This window comes from Megascapheus bottae, chromosome 7, assembly GCF_031878675.1.
Source record: "Megascapheus bottae isolate mThoBot1 chromosome 7, mThoBot2.hap1, whole genome shotgun sequence".
NCBI lineage: Eukaryota > Metazoa > Chordata > Mammalia > Rodentia > Geomyidae > Megascapheus > Megascapheus bottae.
The window spans coordinates 58,093,942-58,116,898 of record NC_143515.1 but is presented as its reverse complement, the minus strand read 5'-3'; the positions used below and the strand labels follow the sequence as shown (position 1 = coordinate 58,116,898).

At 42.7% G+C, this 22,957-nt stretch overlaps 1 protein-coding gene and 1 long non-coding RNA gene across 11 annotated transcripts in view; one reads left to right on the top strand and one right to left on the bottom strand.

The window, feature by feature from the left end:
- The window catches only part of Arhgef33 (Rho guanine nucleotide exchange factor 33), a 119,078-nt gene that overhangs the window by 40,760 nt on the left and 55,361 nt on the right, over nt 1-22,957 (top strand). For 8 of the 10 annotated variants that reach the window (XM_090337106.1, XM_090337098.1, XM_090337099.1 and 5 more), the window contains 9 exons: nt 2,711-2,770; nt 4,269-4,493; nt 8,626-8,755; nt 12,101-12,233; nt 14,707-14,790; nt 15,739-15,822; nt 18,203-18,351; nt 19,262-19,426; nt 20,768-21,575. In XM_090337106.1, coding sequence (XP_090193232.1) covers nt 2,711-2,770; nt 4,269-4,493; nt 8,626-8,755; nt 12,101-12,233; nt 14,707-14,790; nt 15,739-15,822; nt 18,203-18,351; nt 19,262-19,426; nt 20,768-21,575 — 1,838 coding nt within the window. The remainder of the gene's footprint in view (nt 1-2,710; nt 2,771-4,268; nt 4,494-8,625; nt 8,756-12,100; nt 12,234-14,706; nt 14,791-15,738; nt 15,823-18,202; nt 18,352-19,261; nt 19,427-20,767; nt 21,576-22,957) is intronic. The other 2 variants (XM_090337100.1, XM_090337107.1) reach the window with 1 other exon arrangement.
- LOC150060847 (uncharacterized) lies at nt 442-20,917 on the bottom strand. The gene is made up of 4 exons (XR_016536271.1): nt 18,658-20,917; nt 6,357-6,460; nt 2,040-2,857; nt 442-1,563 (listed from the first exon to the last, which is right to left on the bottom strand). It is a non-coding gene; the product is annotated as an uncharacterized LOC150060847 (long non-coding RNA).

Here is a 22,957-nt window from a genome sequence, read left to right as displayed (position 1 = left end):
TGCATGCTATGCACTCTACCACAAGGCCAAACTTCCAGCCGTCAGATTTATCATTTGTTTCTGTTTCTAACTCTATAGCCAAGCACTTGTTCTTTTTTTTATTGGGGGTAGTGGGGATGGGAGGGGGTGCTGGGTGCTGGTCTTGGGTCTTGAACTCAGGGCCTGGGTGCCATCCCTGAGCTTTCTTTGCTGAAGATTAGTGCTCTACCACTTGAACTGTAGTTCTACTTCCAGTGTTTTGGTACCTAATTGAAGAAAAGAGTCTCACAAACTTTCTTGCCACAGCTGGCTTTGAACTTCAGTCCTCAGATCTCAGCCTCCTGAGTAGTTAGCATTACAGGAGCGAGCCACCAGAACCTGGCCTGTTATTCTTTCAGATCTTGCAATGCCCTTGTATTTTGTGGTCTCTGGCCCTTCACAGCGTTATTCCCTTTACTTGTCCTTCATTATCTCCTTTCACTTTTCTGAGTGAACCCCTATTCTCCCAAGTTAAAATAAGACTCAGATGCAGCAGGTCTGGAGGTGAAGGGGGTTGGGAATTGTGCTTCCTCATTACAATAATCTCCTATGTAATAATGCTGCCAGTCTGTGAACCACACTTCCCAGGTACTGTTTGGGCAGTGGTATGTAGCAATAAACAAAACAGCAAAAATTGGGGGCCCTCTTCAAATGGAGACTCTTGCTACTTTTTCTTTTACAGGTTTCTTTTCACCTTTTTGTTTTTTGTCACTTCTGGAGCTTGAACTCAGGGCCTGGGCATTACCCTTGGGCTTTCTCAAGGCTAGTGCTTGATCACTTGAGCCACAGCACCACATGTGGCTTTTTCTATGTATGTGTACCAAGGAATTGGACCCAGGGCTTTGTGCATGCTAGGCAAGCACTCTACCACTAGACCACGTTACTCTCAGTCCCCTTCCCCCCACTTTGTTTTTTCTAATCATGGACTTGAACTCAGGGCCTGGGCACTGACCCTGAGCTCTTTTTTTTTTTTAAACTCAGGGCCTGGGTAAGGCTAGAGATCTATTACTTTGAGCCACAGTGCTACTTCTAGTTTTCTGGTGGTTAATTTGAGATAAGAATCTCACAGCCTTGGGGTTGGAGATTTAGCTCTATGGAAGAGCTCTTGCCTGAGAAAACCAAGGCCCTGAGTTTGGTCCTCAGATCTGGGGGGGAAAAAAGTCTCTTAGCCTTTTTTGCTTTCCTGCCCAGGCTGGCTGGCTCTGAACCATGATCCTCAGACCTCAGCCTCCAGAGTAGATAGGATTACAGGCATGAGCCACCAGGGCCCTGCTCTTTTTACTTTCAAGTAAACTTACACTGTATGAAAAAGTTGTGAAGCCTTTGAAATGAGGAAAGCAAATAATGAACAAGATAAGTAGAATACATAGTATGTTCCATAGTGATTAGAAGAAAATTATATTGTAGACAGGGTACCAGATAAGGAAATTTATGGATATGGAAGAGAAGAGAGGGAATAGCTATTGCCACAGGGTATTTCCACTGTCCTAGGCTTTGACTGTAGAGGTTCCAGTAGGCCAGATTTCACCATTCATTATCCAGGGTCTAATCAGACAGAAAAGTGGTGACAAAGTAAGAAATCATTTAGGCCTTGCCCTACAGGGGATTAGCATCCTAACTAGATACGGACAATAGCTCTAGGATTAAACATGAGGAGCAAAAGCTGGAATAGGGGTATGCGGAATCAAGCATCTTTATCTCACATATGGTTTTGCAGGGCTTCATTGTCACCAAAGGAGAGCCCTATGAGGTTCACTGTTTCTGGGAAGGGGAAATGACTCAGACAAAGAAGAGCCTAGAGGAACAAAGAATCAATTGGTGGCAATTACTAAGTCCTCATTCAGGTTTAAGGACATGACTGGAGACTCTACAAGTCACTCTGGTGTATCTGGATCAGGACATTATACAAGTTAATAGACGATAATCTACTGATATCCCTGGAAGTCTCCAAAACAGCTTAGTTACTCTTAAGTTAGTGTCTATAGTCTTGATCAGAGGGGCTAATTAAACTTTGGACTTACCAGTTTTGTAGTACCAGTTTCAGATAGACATTCTTTAGATGATTGGTGTCTCCAAGTAGAGTTGAACAGGAATCTTATCCAAACTTTACAAAGAAGGAAGACAGATGCAACATGAAGACATCTATCTGAAGGTTGGAGGGAAGAGTCAGTGCTTTTAGCAAAAGCAGCCTTGAGTGTTGCAATCCTGGTGGGAAGGTGATAGGCAGGAAGACTAATGAGGCTTGAGCCATGTGAACAAGGAAGACAACAAGGGATAGATTTTTTAAATTAATAAAGTAGCAAGCAGAGATGGGGAGCAAATATAGGGCTGTGTGATCATTGTAAGGACATAGGCTTTTACACTGAAATGGGAAGTCATTGAAAAGCTAAACAGAGTAAGTCTGATTTATAGTTATTTAGCTCTAACAGTATTCTAGGTACTGCTTTAAGTAGTTTACATGCATCAGGCTATTTAATTTTTACAGTAATCATTTGATGTAATTACCAATATTTTTTGTATGTCTGTACAGCTAAGAAAATAACTATGTTATACTATACTGTAACTATTTTTTCTAGCTGTCTCTCCAATGAAATTATAAATTCTGCTAGTCTGTCCTTAGTGCCTTGCTCATAGAGGTATGTATTTGTGTTTGTGGAAAAAATGTTGAGTGAAACCCTTCCTTTCTCTGCAGCCCAAGAATCCAGATCCGTCCATGTAAGCGATAGTAACGTGAAGGGAATGATGGGTCCTGGTAAGTGGCTCTTCTGTTAGTTCTTCTAGCAACTCCACACTTCCTCCTTCTTCTACTTTCCTCAGTCCCATAGCAGCCATAAAAGAACTTAAATGAGAAGGTCAATTTGTCATCACTCTGACAACATCTAAGAAAAATAACTCAAGATGGGCAAGGGTTATTTTAGTGTATGGTATCAGAAGTTTCCGTTCCTGGCTGGTGTGTTCCATTACTGTAGGGCTCAGTGGAGCAGAATAGTGTGATGGTGGGAGCCTGTGGCTGGGAAGCAGAGGAAGCAACAGAGGGGGCTAGGGGCAAAATATATCTTTCCAGAATACATCTCAAGTGACCATCTCTGGTGGTCACTATTAAAATTTTAAATCCATCATTAGGTTACTCCATTGATGATGGCAGAACTCTCATGATTGAATTTCTTCCCCAAAATCTTACCTCTCAACCCTATCTGGGGGCCAAGACTTCATAACAGGTGTCTTTTGGGAGAATCTTTTTTTTTCCCCCCGAGTACTGGGGCTTGAACTCAGGACCTGAGGACTGTCCTTGGGCTTTCTCAAAGCTAGAGCTGTACCATTTGAGCCACAGTGCCACTTCCAGCTTTTTCTATGTATGTGGTACCAAGGAATGGAACCCGGGTCTTCCTGCATACTAGGCAAGCAGTCTACCACTAGGCCAAACTCCCGGCCTGGGAGAATCTTCATATACAAACTATACCACCAGGTCAGACAAAGCCTTACTGTCACTAAGATTCCAGGATGTGTACTAAGGAAATCAATTGATGCCTTGGGTTTAATCCAAGCAGAGAGAAGGGCTGGCAAAGATAACCCCAAATTTGTATTCTTGGTTCTGTCTGCTTGTTTCAATTACTTAGTGAACTAACATTTATTGAAATCTCATGGGCAAATATTCTATGACTTAAGTATGGATCGGACCCTTGGTAGTATCATTTAAAAGTTATTTATTCTCCCATTGGTGCTGCCAGCACCTGGTGTGCTCACCTGAAAGAAAGCAGATAGGAGGAATCCAAACATCTTGCCCTAAATCACTTGTAGTATATTACAGACTTATTTTAACTTCTTGTGTAGTGGATCTATGTATAATAGTAGAAGATGTATTGACCAGAAGTAGAGAGGTAACCCCTTGTAGTTGTGGAAACTTTTAATGCATAATGAAGATACTTAATCCTTAATGGATATATTTAATACATTAAATACCTAAGCAGGGGCATGATTAGAATTAGAAACAAATACTATGTATTTTTCAAAAAAAGGAAAATATTGGGGCCAGGAGTTTGACCTAGTGGTACAGTGTTTGCCTAGCATGCATGAAGACCTGGGTTCAATTCCTCAGCACCCCATACATAAAAAAAAAGCCAGAATTTGTGCTGTGGCTCAAGTGGTAGAGTCCTAGCCTTGAGAAAGCCCAAGGACAGTGCTCAGGCCCTGAGTTCAAGCCCAGGACTGGCAAAAAAAAAGGAAGATGTTGATAACAATTTTTTTTTCAGGAATGAACCCAACAACCCCAGAAGCAGATGAAAACTTGAAATCTTGCCTCTCAGTTGATATCCAGTCCAAGAGCCATCTGTCATCTGGTGTGTGGAGGCAGCCTAAGGATGGCAAAGAGTGGGGCGAAGAATATGTCACAAAAGACCACCCCGATAAACTCAAGGAAGTGGGCCAGGGTAGACACAGCTCCTTGGAAAATGTTTTGTGTGAAACCTCTTTAGCTGGTAAGTTCCAAGAAGGGCTACAAGGCTGAAATTAGGCAGAACATGTACTAGAGCTTGGAACCTAGTGGCTAGAATCTTGGTACTATAGATTCAGTGGCCATATGAGATGAGTCAGTCTCTTTGGCTTTAAAGATAAAGTAACTAAAAAGCCAGGGGTAAAGGACTCAGTAGCAGACACATGGCTTGTTGGGAGTTCCATTTTCGGGGTGGTCATGACCTTTAGTAATGTAGTGCTTTGAAAAGAAAGTGTGGCATTGAAGCTTTCTTGAGGGATTTCATTTCTGTTCTTTTCATTAAGACTGAAATCAAGCATACATATAAACGATTGGTAATTTAAGTTTTCTTTTGTGTGTTCTGTGTAAAACTAATTTGGAAAAAGTGCAGGTTATGAAAATAAGCATTTAAACAGTGAAGAAAAAAAAGGTATTCAAGCCAGAATCTCAGGCCTGTAACCCTAGGATCTGAAAGGTCGGGAGGATATAGTCAAGGCCAGCCTGAATGGACAAATTCATTAGATTCCTTCTCTACAGAGGGAGCTGCATGTAGTGATACATGCCTCAAAAATAGTGTGCAAGCCTGGCGTCAGTGGCTCACACCTATAATCCTAGCTACTCAGGAGGCTGAGATCTGAGGATCTCGGTTCAAGCCAGCCTAGGCACGAAAGTCCATGAGACTCTTTTCTCCAATTAGTCACCAGAAAACTGAAAGTAATGCTATGACTTAACATGATAGAGTGGTAGCCTTGAGCTGAAGAGCTCAGGGATAGTGCCCAAGCCCAGAGTTCAAGCCCCCAAACCCCCTCCCTCCCCCCAAAAATAGCCTGCAAAAACAGGCTTAGAGGATGAGTTAAATGGTAAGAATACAGTCTGGCAAGGGAAAGATCTGCATCTAAATCTAAGTAGTGAGTAAAAGCATAAGATTGTAGCTGGGCATGGTAACTCAAGTCTGTAATTCTAGCTACTTGGAAGGCAGATGGTGAGGATTAATTTGAAGTTAGTCTGGGCATAAAAGTTTCTAAGACTCTATCTCAACCAATGATTGGGCATGGTGATCTGGGCCTGCCATTCAATGACAAATCAAAACACAAACAGGAGGATCCCAGTCCAGGCTTCTCTGGGTATAAAGTAAGGCCCTGACCTGAAAAGAACCCATGTCAAAAGATAATGCTGGAAGTGAAACCAAAGGAAGGATCACAAAGGCTAATAGCTATGTGCATATGACCATATAGAACTCTTAACTCCAAGAACTGGATACAAAAAGTTTTTTATTTTACTTTTTGTGTCTCTTACTTGTTTTTCCTCTTTTGTCACTGTTTTTGACTTCTGTACTTTCTGTCCTGTATATAAGTTTATCTATTTGGGGGAGGGTAAGGGAAAGCACAGAAATGGTGGGACAAAGGATGAACAAATACAGCAGTGATACTTACTAGATACTGTTGAAAATGAACTAAACAACTTGTGGGGGGGGGGTGGTCGGGAGGTGAAAAAAACTGAGAAAATGAGAGGTGAAACTCAAAAAGAAATGGACTCATTACCTGGCCTATGTAACTGTAACCTCTCTATACATAACCTTTACAATAAAAATTTTTTTCTTTTTGATTTTTTGTTGGTCGTGGGGCTTGAACTCTGGGCCTGGGCATTGTCCTGAGCTCTAGGGACAAGGCTAGCACTTCTGGTTTTCTGGTGGTTAACTGGAGATAAGAGTCTCACAGACTTCCCTGCCCTGGCTGGCTTTGAACTGTGATCCTCAGATCTCAGCCTTGAGTAGCTAGGATTATAGGCATGAGCCACTGGTGCCTGGCATTTTCATGCATCTTTGTATAAAAGCTTTAGTTTAGCTTCCATATTGAAGTCTATGACTTACCTTGAATAGATTTTGATACATGGTGTGAGGAAGGGATCCAGTTTCATCTTTTTTCCAAGTGACTGTTTGCTTCAGTATTATTTACTATCAACACCTTCCTTGTCCTGTTCATTTGCATTGGGGAAAGTAAGGTGATTTTATATAAGTAAGTCTGACTCCTTATTCTTTGTATATTACCTAAATTTTACTTTTTTTTCTTTTTAGTTTTAAAGTCTTATTTTGTGTGTGTGGTAGTGTGGGGTAAACCCAGGACTGCATATTTTCTAGACAGGCAAATCCTAAGCCAGATCCTGAATGTCTGTCTGTCTCTCTCCTATCTATCTCTACTTCTATTTCCACTTTCTACATTTCTTTTATTTAGCTTCTAACTTATATCTATGCTTCTAAAAATGTCAAAATTTCTTCTTTAAAATTGATTCCTTTTGCCTGGTGACTGTGGTTGATGCCTGTAATCTTAGCTACTCAGGAAGCTGAGATCTGAACATTGTGGTTCAAAGCCAGTCTAAGCAGAAAAATCCACGTTACTCTTCTCTCCAATTAATCACCAAAAGCCAGATATAATTATTTGGCTAAAAAAATTTTTTTTGCCAGTCTTGGGGCTTGAACTCAGGGCCTGAACACTGTCCTTTGACACTTTTTTTTTTTTTTGTGGGTCATGGGGCTTGAACTCAGCTTGGGCACTGTCCCTGAGTTCTTCAGCTCAAGGCTACCAGCCTACCCTTGAGCCAAACCCCACTTCCTGTTTTCTAGAGGTTAATTGGAGATAAGAATCTCAGGTCCTTTTGTGCCAGGGCTGGCTTTGAACCTTGATCCTCAGATCTCAGTCTTCTGAGTAGGTAGGATTACAGGCATTAGCCACCACACCCGGGACCTTGGACACTTTTTACCCTGCCACTTGAGACACAGTGCCACTTCCGGCTTTTTCTGTGTATGTGGTAGGGAAGAATCCAACCCAGGGCCTTGTGCATGAGAGGTGAGCACTCTATCTATAGGCTATGCTCTAGCCCTAATTATCTGGCTTTTAACTGAACCAATTATTTAACTGGCTTAAATGGTAGAGTACTAGCTTTGAGCAAAAAAGCCCAGGCCCTGAGTTTAAGTCCCAGTACCAGCACACATACACAAACCAACAACAACAACAACAAAAACCTACCTTTTTTTTTTTTTTTTTTTTAAATAGCAGACTGGGGGCCTGAATCTAATGGTAGAGTGCCTAGTATGAATGAAGTCCTGCATTCAATTCCTCGGTACCACATACACAGAAAAAGCCAGGAGTGGTGCTGTGGCTCAAGTGGTAGAGCTCTAGCCTTGAGAAAGTCCAAGAACAGTGCTCAGGTCCTGAGTTCAAGCCCCAGGACTAGAAAATAGAACAGCATGTAATTGTTAAATAATGATTATTTTCCTCATCTCTTTGGGAATATTAATTTCTAGGAGGTTTTTTCTTTGTTTTTGTTTTTTTGCTGATCCTTGGGCTTGAACTGAGGGCCTGGGCACTGTCCTTGGGCACTTTAGCTCAAGGCTAGCACTCTGCTACTTGAGCAATAGCACAACTTCCAGCTTTTTCTGTGTATATGGTACCAAGGAATCAAACCTAAGACTTTGTGCATGCCAGGCAAGCACTCTACCACTAGACCATGCTCCCAGGCCTTAGTTCTAAGATTTTTTTTTTTAAGTTTTCATTTATATTCTGTAGTATCTACAAATATAAGCAAGCAGATAGCAAAATGACCTTTTGGTGGGTACTACATTATGTCAATGTCTGATGGCCTTTTTTTAGTTCAACAAGTATAAGACCTTTCGGCCTCTTTTGTGGAATACTTCATCCTGGCTGCCTTTCAGAATGCAAAGCTTCCCTTTGTTTCCACGCTAGCCTTTCAACCTTGCCTTGGACTCTGCCTGGATGTCTTTCCTCCTGTAGTTTCCTTTTCTTGTATTCTTTGGTTAATAAATGAGAAAAACATCTGGCTGGGAGAATGTTCCATTGTACCTTATATAGACTTTTAACCATTTCACTTGTTTCTAGCATCATCCTATTTACATCATACTTGTTTTTCCAGACCTTGAGATGGTAGTGGATGCCCTGCTCAATAGGCAGGGACAATAATATTTTGTGTCTTTTGTCCTGCTGAATGAGTTATTATGCTTCTACTCTTTTCATTTTACTATTTGTTGTCTTTTTACTACTTTCAGTATTTTTTACTTTCTATTTTTTTCACAAGTTTTTGGGGAGAAGTTAACAAAAATTCCCTTTCTGGTTTATTTTTTCAAGCTAAAAGACAAACTGTGGCTCTAGAACTGCTTGAATCTGAAAGAAAATATGTCATTAATATCTCTCTGATTCTGAAGATTAAGGCAACATTCCAGGGGTCAGATGGAAAGAGGAATTCTAAAGAGAGAAGGTATCCATGCATTTATTGCCTTTGCTTTTCAGGGTGATTTGGACATGAGGTAAGTTGTTCAGTTTCCATTTGAGGAGTTCTGTGGCTTAAAAAGAGTTGCAGAAATAGTCTTGGAAGAGAAAATAGTGATGACAAATAACCTGTCAACTCTCAAAGTTAGATTCTCAACAAGTAAGAGAATCAGTGTAGTCTCCTGAGCCTTCTTCAGGGATTAGAGGGCCCCCATGACAACACACACAGAACAGGTCTCACAAAGGTACAAGGCAATGGAGATAGTAGAGATCTGAAAACTGAGTACACTGAGTGGCCATTACATAGTGACTCAGAACTACTCTTGTTCTGGTCATCTACCCTGTGTGTATGTGTGTTCATACATGAGTGCACATACACATGCACATGAAAGAGAAAGACAGAGTCAGAGAAAGGCAGAAACAGAGAAAGGCGGAGAGCTTCTGCAAGGTAGACAGCATATTATATAGCATTCTAATTCGAGTGTCATAACACCATCTATACCTGCTCAGTTTCTGTTTTTACTATGTCCCTCTGTATTTGGAGAAAGCATAAAGGATCAAAGTAAGACTTGGGCTGGGAGCTGGTAGTGTTCAAAGACAGGTAGGCAGTCAGGAAAGACTTATTTCCAATTAAACAGCCAAAAGCTAGAAACAGAGCTGTGGCTGGAGAGACAGATCACCAACCTTGTGCAAAAAAGGAAGCCAGGCACTAGTTGCTTACACCTGTAATCCTATCTACTCAGAGGCTGAGATCTGAGGATCCTAGTTCAAAACCAGCCCAGGCCGAAAAGTCTACGAGACTCTTATCTCCAATCAATCACAGGAAAAGCCAGAGGTGGCACAGTGGGTCAAGTGGTTGTGTGCTAGCATTGAGCAAAAGGAGCTCCAGAATAGTGCCCACACCCAGAGTTCAAGCACCAAGCTGGGAGGGGGAAAACAGAACCTTACTAATGTAGTTGTTCATACAACTGAGGAAAAGACCAACTGAATGGCAAGTTTGGATTATATGTCATTATTACTATAAATATTCCTTTAGATAATGCACTTGGATGATTCATAGATTATGATTCTAATTATATTTTTGTGCTTTTTATAATTCGCCTAAACTTACTTGACTTTGCAGCTGCCAGCCATATACTCTGTCACCAAATCACATGCTCTCACTACTCTAAATGCATGAGTTGAGAGAACATTTCATGAATGTCTTGAAATTTTAAGGAACTATTTTCTTGCAAAATTGAGGTAAGCCAAAAGCAAAAAGGGGAATGTGACAACAGTTAGGGCTGGTTTCAATTTATCTTAGTGGTCACCCAGACTCTCAATGTTTGGTTTTCCCCTTCCAGATTCCAATACAATTTCTCCTTCCACCCAGCTGCTCCTTCAGGCTCTGAGAAGTTTCTGAACTCTGGCTTTTTATATTTTTTGCTGCTGCCAAATACCCATTCAATTTGTATCAATTAAATCTAAAGGCATGTCTACCTTTTAGATAAATAGTTTTACTTCATGTCTCTTCTGCTGATGTAATATTTAGATCTTCCATTATCCTTACTTGTACTTTTTTCCTTTACTATTGGTGTTTTCCCAGTTTCTGTGTCTCCCAGTTACTTCTCTGATTTCCCCTTGAATCTGGATGGGGATTACTTAGATCTTCCAAATTTACCACCCCTCTATGAGAGCTCAAGAGGCCTATCCTATGGAGTTTAGGAACTGCTGGTTTTGCCTATGTGGACACTCATGGAACAGGAAGATGGAATCAAATAGAACATGGGAGCTGAAATTTTCTCGAATCTTTTCACAAGGAAGCTCACTAGTCTAGTCTGGTGTTTGCCTCTTCCCTGTGCTACAGCTACAGGGAAGTCTCTGGTTTGCTTAGATTTTTTAAAGCCTCTTCTCATTCTAGTGTCCTATTTTCTAGCAAAGGTTGGTGGAGCTTGATCTCAGGGCTCCGTTTTTGTTTTTTCTGCTCAAGTGTGGGGCTCTATCACTTGAGCTGTATCTCTAGTTTTTTGCTGGTTGACTGGCAGTAAGTCTTGTGGACTTTCCTATCTGGGCTGGCTTTGAACCTCGATTCTTAGATCAGCCTCCTGAGTAGCTAGGATTACAATACCTGGCTGGCTATGGCTTTATCTTCATTAAATTTGCTGTTTGGGAGCACAAGCAATCTACTTTGTTTTCCTGAGCTGCCAAGTAACAGCTCAGATCCTTACCGTAGTCCAGCAAAACTGTCGTTTCTTCTTGCCTTGTTCCTATAGTACCTTGACTGCCTCAGAAAAATGGAGGCATTCAAAAAGACAAAAGAGAAAGACGGGACAGGAAAGAAGACTTGAAGTAGGAAAGGGGCTCAAGCTCCACAGACCAACTCTGATCTGTAGTGTCTCTAGGCAAGACTGTCCTTGCCCATTATGCCTCTTCAGTAAATGAAAGGGAAACAGGAACTCTAATGCCGAATTCATTATACTTTAAACACATTTTTCTACTTACTCAACTAGCAATCTCCTACCCAGGAGCTAAAAATAACCCAAATGCTACTTTAGGTACTGTCATTTATGGCATGAGGTAGAACAGATCACTTACACTTCAAATTGAAATAATTTCAAAACACTGAAAAAGATTTCCCTTAGAGGTCGGGAGTGTGGGCTAGTGGTAGAGTGTTTGCCTAATATGCATGAAGCCCTGGGTTCGATTCCTCAGTAGTACGTTAACAGAAAAAGCCAGAAGTGGTGCTGTGACTCAAGTGGTACAGTGCTAGCCTTGAGAAAGCTCAAAGACAGGGCCCAGGCCATGAGTTCAAATCCCAGGACTGACAAAAAAAAATTTTCTTTAGTGCCAGGAGTTTGGCCTAGTGGTAGAGTGCTTGACTAGCATGCATGAAGACCCAAGTTCGATTTCTCAGTACCACATACATAAAAAAAGCTGGAATTGGCATTGGCGCTCAAATGGTAGAGCTCTAGCCTTGAGAAAGCATAAGGACAGTACTCAGGCCTTGAGCTCAAGTCCAGGATTGGAAAAAAACAAACAAAACCCCAAAATAACAACAAAAAGATTTTCTTTAGAATTTCTACTGTTTACAGTATAAAGAAGAGTGTATTGGTTTAGGTTTTATAAGGTCATTAAGGTGTTCTTTACCTTTTGTCCAAAACATATTCACATCAGTAAAGGGGTCTTCATAGTCTTCGGCTATGTAGTTTCAGACTGTCTTTGGATATTATAAATATAGACCCATTATTCAGAGTGTTTTGGTTGAATGTGAAGAATGTGACCCGTTTCCTTTACTCCTGAAGAGCCTTTTCTTTTCTACAGCTGGTTTGTGTGATTCTCTCTGTTCTGTTTCAAGCCTCTTCCCTGGCTCTTTACGGTATCTTGTCCAGCAGCATCTAGATTTGCTTCATGCACTGCAGGAAAGGGTCCTGAAGTGGCCACGCCAAGGTGTCCTTGGAGATTTATTCCTTAAGTTAACAAATGATGAGGTAAGGTGTTTTTTTATCTTTATCATCTTTGTGCAGATCTGTGTTGTCATCTTCTCTTAGTGAGAAGTTTTGAATGAGGGAATTTCAGAGCTAGGAGAATCCTGGTATGTGGTCTAACCTCTCCATTCTAGTTTGTGGCATAACTTTTCCATTTCACAGAGACTGAAAGGTTTTTTTTGTTTGTTTGTTTGGTCGTGGGGCTTGAAATCTTGGGCCTGTCCCTTCTGGTTTTCTAGTGGCTAATTGGAGATGAGGGTCTCTCAGTTTTTAGAGCCTGGGCTGGCTTTGAACTGTGATCCTCAGATCTCAGCCTCCTGAGTAGCTAGGATTAAAGGCGTGAGCCACCATGCCAAGCTAAGAGACTGAAAGATTTTGATGAAAAGACCCAGATTGCTAAATAGTTGGATATCTGTGAAGGGAACCCAGTAAGTCTTCCAACTAACAGTGCATAACTTAAAAACTATATTAAAACTGTCTCCAGTGAGTATATGTTTGCATATGTTTATATGTGTGTGTGTGTACGTATACCGTTATGCACATATCCATCCATATCAAATAAATATTCAGGGGTTTGTATATATGTATTTTCATATATTGTTTTTGTTCCTCAGAGGTTCTTGGAGTACTAGGGCATGAACTCAAGGCCTTGTGCTTGTTAGGCAGGTGCTCTGCCATTCAGCCATGCCTCCAGTCCTCAAGGATTTTTAAAAATATGTGATAAATAGCTATTTGTCCTAAATGTCTTTTGTCTTCACTTCCTTGGAGAAAGGATTTTTTTTTTTTAAGTTGTGGGGCTTGAACTCAGTCTGGGCACTATCCCTGAGCTTTTCTGTTCAAGGCTAGTGCTCACTTTGCGCCACAGTACCACTTACAGTTGTATGGTGGTTAATTGGAGTTCATTTCATGGGTTTTTCTTCCAAGCTGGCTTTGAACACTGATCCTCAGATCTTAGTCTCCTGAGTAGCTACGATTATAGGTTTGAGCCACTAACACCTGGCTAAGGGTGCTAAATTTTGGAATCTCTGTAATGTTCTAGAAAGAAAATAGGAGTCAGGCTTGAAGTTACAAATTCAGATGTCTACAGGCCTAAACAGTGAAATGAAATGAGTGTAATACCATATGGTCTGATACGGACTGACCAAACTGGAGAAAATAAGTTTTGCTACAGGACACAGCTACTCAGATTTATTTGGTTATTACTGGTGAAAAAATGGCCAGAGTTGACATACCTATTATTTTAAGAAAAATGCAAAATCCAGAATATTGTGTAAAATTTTGCTTTTGAAATATTGTATGGGCTAATTAAAATTAGCCAGGCACAGTGGCTCACACCAGTAATCTTAGCTATTCAGGAGGATGAGACTTGAGGATTGTATTTCAAAGCTAGTATAGGTGGGAAAGTCCATGAGACTCTTATCTCCAATTAAGCACCAAAAATGCCAGAATTGGAGCTGGGACACAAGTGGTCGAGCACTAGCCTTGGGCATAAAAGCTCAGAAACAGTGCCAGGTTCAAGCTCCAGGACCAGTATCCAAAAAAACAAAATTAAATATATGTGTGTGGGCTAATTAAAATACATCTTCAAGTCATTTTTTGTTTGCAACCAAACTCTGTGCATCAATGTCTCAACTGAAGATAAAAATACAAAATTTCCAAATGTTTCCTTGCATAGAAGAGTAGCTCATACAATCCTTCTAATATCAATTTTACTCATTGGTATGCAGCATGCTTTAGAGGACTAAAATTTATAGTAGCTATGGGGCTATAACTTTGGAAGCTATGAATAATTTCCCTGAGGGGAAATTGCATAGGTGAATATGCAATTAATCAAAACTGCAATTAGTTGAAAGCATTAAGAACTCCAAGATAGTATTAGGTTGATCTCATGTGTTTGTAGATGATAACAGCAAAAAGGTATTACAACAACTATTCATTCTTATCATTTAATAATTTTAAAATCTATTTTTCAATTCACATGATCTTTACTCCTCTCATGGTTTATTATTCCTTTTTCTTTTCTTTTTTTTTTTTGTGGTTCATGGGGCTTGAACTCGGCCTGGGTGCTGTGGGCTGAGCAGTGTCCCTGAGCTCTTCAGCTCAAGGCTACTGCCCTACCCTTGAGTCAAGCCCCACTTTCCATTTTCTACAGATTAACTGGAGATAAGAGTCTCAGGTCCTTTTGTGCTAAGGTTGGCTTTGAACCTTGATCCTTAAATCTCAGCCTCCTGAGTAGCTAGGATTATAGGCGTGAGCCACTAGTCTGGCTATTATTCCATTTTCTATCATTTCTATAAGAGTATTGAATTTTGGTTCCCAGCTTTAAGTATTTATCTTAAAACTGAAAAAAAGTAAAATATTAATTATAAAACTCCAAAAGGACACATAAATGATTAAAATAGTAATCTTCCTTTTCCATATAATAGTCATTCTTGCTTTCAGATTCTTACCATGCATTTTTGTGTTTGTTTTAAAGAATAATTTCTTGGATTACTATGTTGCTTACTTGAGAGACTTGCCTGAGTGCATCTCATTGGTTCACGTTGTTGTTTTGAAGGAGGTAAGTTAATTGTGTTGGTGCTATCCTTTGCTTGCATATTATCTATATGGCATTGTCCTTCACATTGCCAACAGAGCAAGCACACTCTAAGCTTGTCTTCCATGCTGAGGAATGGCTTGAATGAAGTGTCTTGGGATTAAAAGAGGCCACTTATCAAAGCAGAATTTTTGCTTGGGTTTTCCTCCTGCTTTTCTATGTTCCACTGTATTAGAACTACAAAGTGGTAGGTCTTCTTAGCTGAGCTCTTCAGGCTGTAGCTTGTTTGATGTGTGCACATGTGTGTGTATACTCATGTGCAGAAGGTATGAATCTCAATATTAAACCATCCCTTGTCAGTTTAGAAAAGTATCCACCACAATGATACATTATGTCCTGAGCAAGCATGTGTCCATATATAACTCATTATCTTTGGTCAAACAAAACATAATCAGAAGCTCCAAAGCTGACAGAAATGAGGGGTTCTATCTGACTTTCTTCTACTTCAATTCCCTTCCCTCTGCTTCCCTCCCAACCCAACACACTGTTACTACATATTAGCATTCATCATCTGGGAAAGGGAAAAGGCAAGGGGTAAAAGGGGGTAAGGGAAAGGTAGAGAGGGTAGGGCACATAGGGAAAATTTAATATGTTTTCTGTGGAGATGAATGATCAGTTTCTAATCATATTCCTTTTCACTTTCCCATGAGGCTTTGAGTCACCCTTATTCAGTATTTCTACCTGGAACTATAGGGGGTGAGGAAGTAAAGGAGAATAAAGGGAAATTTAGGTGGATTCAAAAGAAGTGTGTGATACACTCCTGCTGGAGAAGAGCATTCCTCTCAGGCATGTCCCTGCACATGTGGCCTGGCTGATGAGAAATCTGTGCTGACAGATAGTCTCTGGGGGATGGCTTGGGGTTCTGCTGCCAGAGCTGGAAAGACACTGAGGGTGACTCTACCTTTCTTTCAGGGCGATGAAGAGATTAAATCTGACATCTACACATTGTTTTTTCACATAGTCCAGCGCATCCCAGAATATCTGATACATCTGCAGGTAGGCATGGGGGCAAGTCACATCACAGATTCTCACATCTAGCTATCATTTTTGGCTCCCAACTTAAAGATATTATAAACCAGCAAGAAATTATGAATAACTGTTAGCAGTATTTGTATGACTTAGATTATTATGATCGCCTTGTGCCTTTTCATATGCTAGGATATGAACTAAAAATCCCTATCTCCTAAAATATTGACTCATGATGTCTATGTTTATCATCTCTGGTAGTCTAGAATCTGTAACAACTCCTGTTAGATTCTAAGTGCTTTATTCAACTCCTGCCTCTTTGGTTCTAGAGCCATCTAAATGTCACCTACTAACATCTAAATTTCTTTTTTTTTCTTTATTTTTTATTGTTGGGGTAATGTATGGAGGGGTTATAGTTACATGTACCAGGTAGTAGGTGCATTACTTCTCACACATTAATACCCCTTCTCATGATTCTTTATTTTTTTGCCAGTCCTGGGCTTGAGCTCAGGGCCTGAGCACTGTCCTCGGATTTTCTCAAGGCTAGAGCTCTACCACTTAAGCCTTAGCACCACTTCCGGCTTTTTTCTTCTATGTATGTGGTACCGAGGAATTGAACCCGGGTCTTTGTGCATGCTAGGCAAGCACTCTACCCCTAGGCCAAACTCCTGGCCCCTACACTGGCTTCTTTACTACCATACTATACTGTGTACAAATCCTGAGCTTCAATGCTAGTTTTTTACCCACTGATTATACAAACTTGGGCATATTACTTGACATCTTTGTTCTTCCATATCCTTACATAAAAAACAGCAAGAACTTACAAAATGGGATTATTGAAAAGATTAATATATTAGGAAACATGCTTTTAGGACCTACAACCAATTACAACTGAAAATGTATTGGGTTACTTCTACCTGAGATTAATCACAAGCATTTCTAAGATGTTTCCACAGAATTACTAAAGATGAGTCAGCAATTAAATCAGAATAGCTGATGGGAAATAGAGGGACTGATAAAAGAGGTGGAGAGTTTATACTTTATGATGTCATGAGGGTTTCTCTGTGGGAAAATGGTGTGAAAAGATGATTCACTAGCTTCTTCCTGTCTCTTTTGTGGCACAGTTTGAGAATTATATGGCAGGACTTTGGACTCAAGCTAAGCCATGTGAGAATTAGCAGGATAGCTGTTCAGTGGTGGAGGTTAGATAGAAATTTAGATGTTAAGAGCTTTATCTTGTGTGATCGGTCTTCTTAATGTACTACATAATGTATGTAAAAAGGAGAGGTTATCTCCTATGACAGAGGAAGCAAGAGAGAAAGTAGTGCTCAGCCTCTTATTCTAGAACTCACTCTCACAGGAACCCAGTCCAACAATATTAGCATTAATTCCTTGAAGAAGGTTGTCATGGGCCCGGAGTTTGGCCTAGTGGTAGTGTGCCTATCATGCACAAAGACCTAGGTTTGATTCCTCGGTACCATAGAAAAAGCCAGAAGTGGTGCTGTGGCTCAACTGGTAGGGTTCTAGCCTTGAGAAAGCCCAAGCCCAGCCGGGCGCAGTGGCTCATGCCTGTAATCCTAGCTACTCAGGAGGCTAAGATCTGAGGATCACAGTTCAAAGCCAGCCTGGGCACTATAGACAGTGAGACTCTTATCTCCAATTAATCACTAGAAAAGGGGAAGTGGGGCTGTGGCTCAAGGATAGGGCAGTAGCTCTGAGCTGAAGAGCTCAGGGACAGTACCCAGGCACAGAGTTCAAGCCTCATGACCCAAACATACAAAAAAGCCCAAGCCCTGAGCCCAGTTCTCAGAACCTAAGTTCAAGCTCCAGGACTATCCAAAAAAAAAAAAAAAGATGGTGGTCATCATTGAACCCTATTTTCATAGTTACCCTCCCCCGCTTTTAAAAAGGTTCCAGCATCTTTTATATATTATTGACTTTTAGACCAAAATGTCAATACATGAGTGTTTATGAGACAAACCATGTCCAAACCACAGAGTAGGCAACATAAAAGGGCCTCCAGCCTTAGTTTGATCAGCATCACTCACCTGCTATCAATCTCACCAGCCTAACCACACTGATACTTGATGTTGTCATCATTGCAAAAAGGTATTGCTTACAGGCAGTAATTGTCAGAAAACCTCCATTACTCCAGATATTGATAGATCCTCCTAACATTTCAAATGGAAATATTTTATATTCCCATCCAACTCAAACACAAACTGTAATGACTCACTTTTCCCTTGGCCAGAGAACAGCAAGTTCGACACGTTAGCTTATTAAGTGGGCCATATGTACTGTTGTTTTGATTAAAGAGCTACTAAATTTACAATATAGGTCAAAATAAGATGAAGAAAAACAAAGCAATATTTCATTCTAATTAATGCAATGTCACTTTCCCTTCATCCAGAATGTTCTGAAGTTCACAGAACAAGAACACCCTGACTATTACCTATTACTGGTGTGTGTTCAGCGCCTTCGAGTATTTATTTCACACTACACCCTGCTGTTTCAATGCAACGAGGATTTGCTTATTCAGAAGCGGAAAAAGCTCAAGAAGTAAGATTCTGGTGGTGCAATATAGAGGGTCCTGCAAGTTTCTGAGAAATGGCAAAAGACCACTTAATGTGGGTATCTGTCACAAGTAAACTGTGCATTGAATGAATGGCTGAAAAACATTGAAGGAGGCAGAAGGGGAGGAAGATGGAAGAGAGGTGGCCAGACTAGCTACAGGAGGGAGACACTTTACCCCCAGGTGGACCTAAGAGGAAGAAAAAAGGCACTCTAAGGTCCCTTCATATTTCATGTTGTTAACTGTTTCAAAAATAGCTCATTTCTCCCCAACTTACCAAGTTTTAAACTTACCAGTTTAAAGGCCAGAATATGGTTTCTTCTTAATGTAACATTTACTTGGCATCTATTGTGTCAGGTACTGTTGTACACCATGATGAACAAAACAGAAGTCCCTTCCACAGGGAGCTTATTCTTTACAGTTGGTCAGTGAGACATAAAGAAGTTAGCTGTTAATAGGTGCTATGGATACAGCAAGTGAATAGACTTCATACTATGAAGAAACCCCTTTGATTAGGCAGCATCTGGGATTCTGAGGGAAAGAAGCAACCCATGGCAGAGTTTCTGAATGGTCTGAATTTTCTTCAACTGTATTCCAACTCATTTGGTTGATTATGCAGAATCATTTCTATCAGGACTTCAGACCAGAAAAAGATGCTTATCTTCTGTAACAGAAGTCCTTCCATCTCACCTCTTTTCAGATAGTTTATCAGCATCCTCATACTGCCCAGCTGTCAGTTTATATCTTATATTATAAGCAACTTGGTTATAGAAGGGCCCTAGAGAGATATCCTTATAGAAAGCTTTATCTAGAGGCAACTCTTTCTTGGCATAGTCTCTGTGTTCAGAGAGTCAGTTTCTCTCTGTATACCCTGAGAATGATTACTTCCATTGTCAGGTCATCCATGGCGAAGCTGTACAAAGGGCTGGCTTCCCAGTGTGCAAATGCTGGCCAAGATGCTTCTTCCACTGCAGGCCCTGAGGTTGTCCGGGACAGTGGGATCCACTCGGAAGAAATGTTGCAGCCCTATCCTTCTGCTCCTAGTTCTGGCTCTGCTGTCACGTAAGCACCTACTGCTTTGGAAAGGTTAAGGGGTGGGGTCAGGTTAATATTCTGCTTTTCTTTCTTTCTTTCTTTTTTTGCCAGTCCTGGGCTTGAGCTCAGGGTCTGAGCACTGTCCTTGGACTTTCTCAAGGTTAAAGCTCTACCACTTGAGCCTCAGCACCACTTCTGGCTTTTTTCTATGTATGTGGTACCAAGGAATTAAACCCGGGTCTTCGTGCATGCTAGGCAAGCACTCTATCACTAGGCCAAACTCCCGGTCTCTGCTTTTTTTTTTCACACCAGTAAATCTAAGACCTAATTTTCATTGGTGATCCTCTAAGATATTCAATGTGGGCATCTATATTTGCATTCTCTATGCATTTTTTGTGCCAGTCTTGGGGCCTAGGCATTATTCCTGAGCTTTTTTTTTTCAGTCAAGGTTAACCACAGCTCCACTTCTGGCTTTTTGATGGTTAACTGGATATAAGTCTCTCTGACTTCCATGCCCAGACTGGCTTCCAACTTCCATGCTTCATCTCAGCCTCCTGAGCAGCTAGGATTACAGGCAAGAGCCATGGGCATTCTACATTTCTGATCCAGAATTAAAATGTGAATGTATAGAATTAAGACAAATTACCACTTTCGGTCAATTCATTTATTTACACCTGGCTGGCAGCTAAATTAACAAAACTGAAAAATTCTATCTAATGAGTATGTTAAGCTACCTTATAAAGCATGTCATTACCCATGTTCCCACAAATCAAAATTCTGCATGAATCGGGCAGACACAGAACCATAACCTTCACAATGTATGAACGCTGTGTTAATATTTAGCTCATTTAGGTATATTCTGGGTTTTCTGAGTGCACAGAAATTGAGTTTGTTTTGTACGACTGTTAGAGCAAGAAAGGATGAGCCCTGAAGAGATGTCTATATTGGGGGAGGGTCAGAGCTTCCATAAGTCGGGGTGGACTGCCAAGTTTTTGTCGCTCGCGGGGCTTGAACTCAGGGCCCAGGCGCCGCCCGTGAGCGTTTTCATTGCAGGTTACCACTCCACCATTTTGAGCCACAGCTCCATTTCAGGTTTTCTGGTGGTCAATTCGAGATAAAGAGTTTCACGGGCTTTCCTACCTGGGCTGGATTCCAATCGTGATCCTCGGATCTAGGCCCCCTTGAGTAACTAGGAATACGGGCGTGAGGCACTGGCGCCCGGCCAAAAGCCACGTTCGAGGGCCTGGAGGCTAAATGGGTACTTTGAAGGCATTCGCTTTCCTGACGTGCGGAGGGGTGCGGGTGCAAAGGCCAGCACTCCTAAGTAGTAAGTAAGCGCGTCTTTTTTGTACTGTTTCCCCTCTGAAGACACTTAATGCCGCCCGCGAAGAAGAGCCAACCACAGCAGGGCTTGATGGAGAGCCTGCAGCCCGGGAAGCCCAGCGACTGGGAGATGGAGGCCCGGAAGCATGAGAGGCCCGAGAGCCTGCTGGCGCCTGCGCAGTTCTGCGCGGCCGAACAGGACGTCAAGGCTCTGGCTGGGCCGCTGCAGGCCATCCCGGAGATGGACTTCGAGCCGTCTCCCGCCGAGCCGCTGGGCAACGTGGAGCGCTCGCTGCGCACGCCAGCCGAGCTGCTGCCCGACGCCCGCGGCTTCGTGCCCGCGGCCTACGACGAGTTCGAGTACGGCGGCGAGATCTTCGCGCTGCCGGCGCCCTACGACGAGGAGCCCTTCCAGGCCCCGGCTCTCTTCGAGAACTGTTCTCCCGCCTCTTCTGAATCCAGCCTGGACATCTGCTTCCTGCGGCCCGTCAGCTTCGCCATGGAGGCCGAGAGGCCCGAGCACCCGCTGCAGCCGCTGCCCAAGAGCGCCACGTCGCCGGCGAGCAGCAGCGGCGCCTACAAGCTGGAGGCGGCGCAGGCGCACGGCAAAGCCAAGCCGCTGAGCCGCTCGCTGAAGGAGTTCCCGCGCGCGCCGCCCGCCGAGGGCGTGGCCCCGCGCCTCTACAGCACGCGCAGCAGCAGCGGCGGCCGCGCGCCGCTCAAGGCCGAGCGCGCCGCGCAGCCGCACGGCGCCGCCGCCGCCGCCGCCGCCTCCGCCCGCGGCGCGCCGCGGACCTTCTTCCCCCAGCAGAGGTCCCAAAGTGAAAAACAGACGTATTTGGAAGTAAGGAGGGTAAAGTAAAACCGAGCCGACACGAAGCCCACCGCGCCGACGGCCCCGGGCCTAGATCTCAGGGGCAGCCCGAGGGCCCCCAGCGCCCAGGGAGTGCAGCGAGGGAGGCCAGGCCGGGGGCGGCGAGCCGTGGGGGAGCCGGGGAAGCTCCCACCTCGGCTCGCTCCTCGACGGCCTGCCAGTGCCAGGAGCAGGTGGCCAAGGGCGTAGAGCAGGTCACACCGCACATGCGCAGAGAGAAGGCCTCGGCTCTCCTGAGACCTACCCCCCCCCACACACATACACGCACGATCTCTTCCTGCCCAGCCGGTGGCATCTCAGCTCAGCGTCGTCTCTTCCCAGAGCTCCGCATGTTAACGCGAGACTTAACCAGTTTCCCCCCCCCCCCCCCGCCCCCCGCACCTGCCTGCTTTAAACAAGATGCACCTGCTCGTTTAAATGTGCCGAGTGTCCTCCGCCCACCGTCCTTGTTTGCTAGGGACAAGATAAATTATCCAATCCCTGTGCAGGCTGCAAACTTTGCTGCAAAGCCAATACATTTCCACTTGTTTTTCTTTTGACTAGAGATGGCTGTCACATTGATTTGCTAATTCCCTTGCATAGAGGACATTCTGCTAGAGTGAAAGAGACATTGACTCCAGCTGTAAACTGGAGGCTCATACCATTTACCCTAGCTACTCAAGAAATGGAGACCTAAGGAATGTAGTTTGAAGTCAGCCCAGGCAGATAATTCCAAGACACTCCCATTAACCAGCAAACAGCTGGAGATGGAGACTGGCTTAAATGGTAGGACCACAGATGAGTAAGGAAAGAGCCCAGTGAGCTCGAGGACTTGAGTTCAAGCTCTAGTAACTACATTGGTTCGGAATAAAAACATCTTTAGCTTTAATGCATGTTGGTTTCTGCAAGCTTTGGGACATTTAAAAGCACATATTTAGGTTCTGATGTGAATTGAAAAGAAAGGCAATTTCTGGTGAAGCTGAGAAAAATTTAAAAAGCAACTCTCACCATGCACTTGTAGCTCATGCCTAGCCACTTAGGAGACTGAGATTTGAGAATCACAATCTGTTTGAAAACAGCCATCAGACTCATATCTCCAGTGATCCACCAAAAAGCCAAAAGTGGAGCTGTAGCTTAAGTGGTAGAGTGCTAATCTTGAGCCAAAAAAAGCCCAAGAGCTGCAAGCCAGCCCTTGAGGTCAAGTCCCAGGACAAACCTCCTCTCCCTGGCTTTCTCCCCACACACCAAGTAGCTCTCATCTGTTTCACCACCTTTCCATTCCATTCATGTTCAAGTGAATGGGGACAGGTTGAGGATCACTAACTCCATTAATCTTTTATAGCATGCACTGCCTGCCTTATATCAGGCTCAGTGCTGAGGAT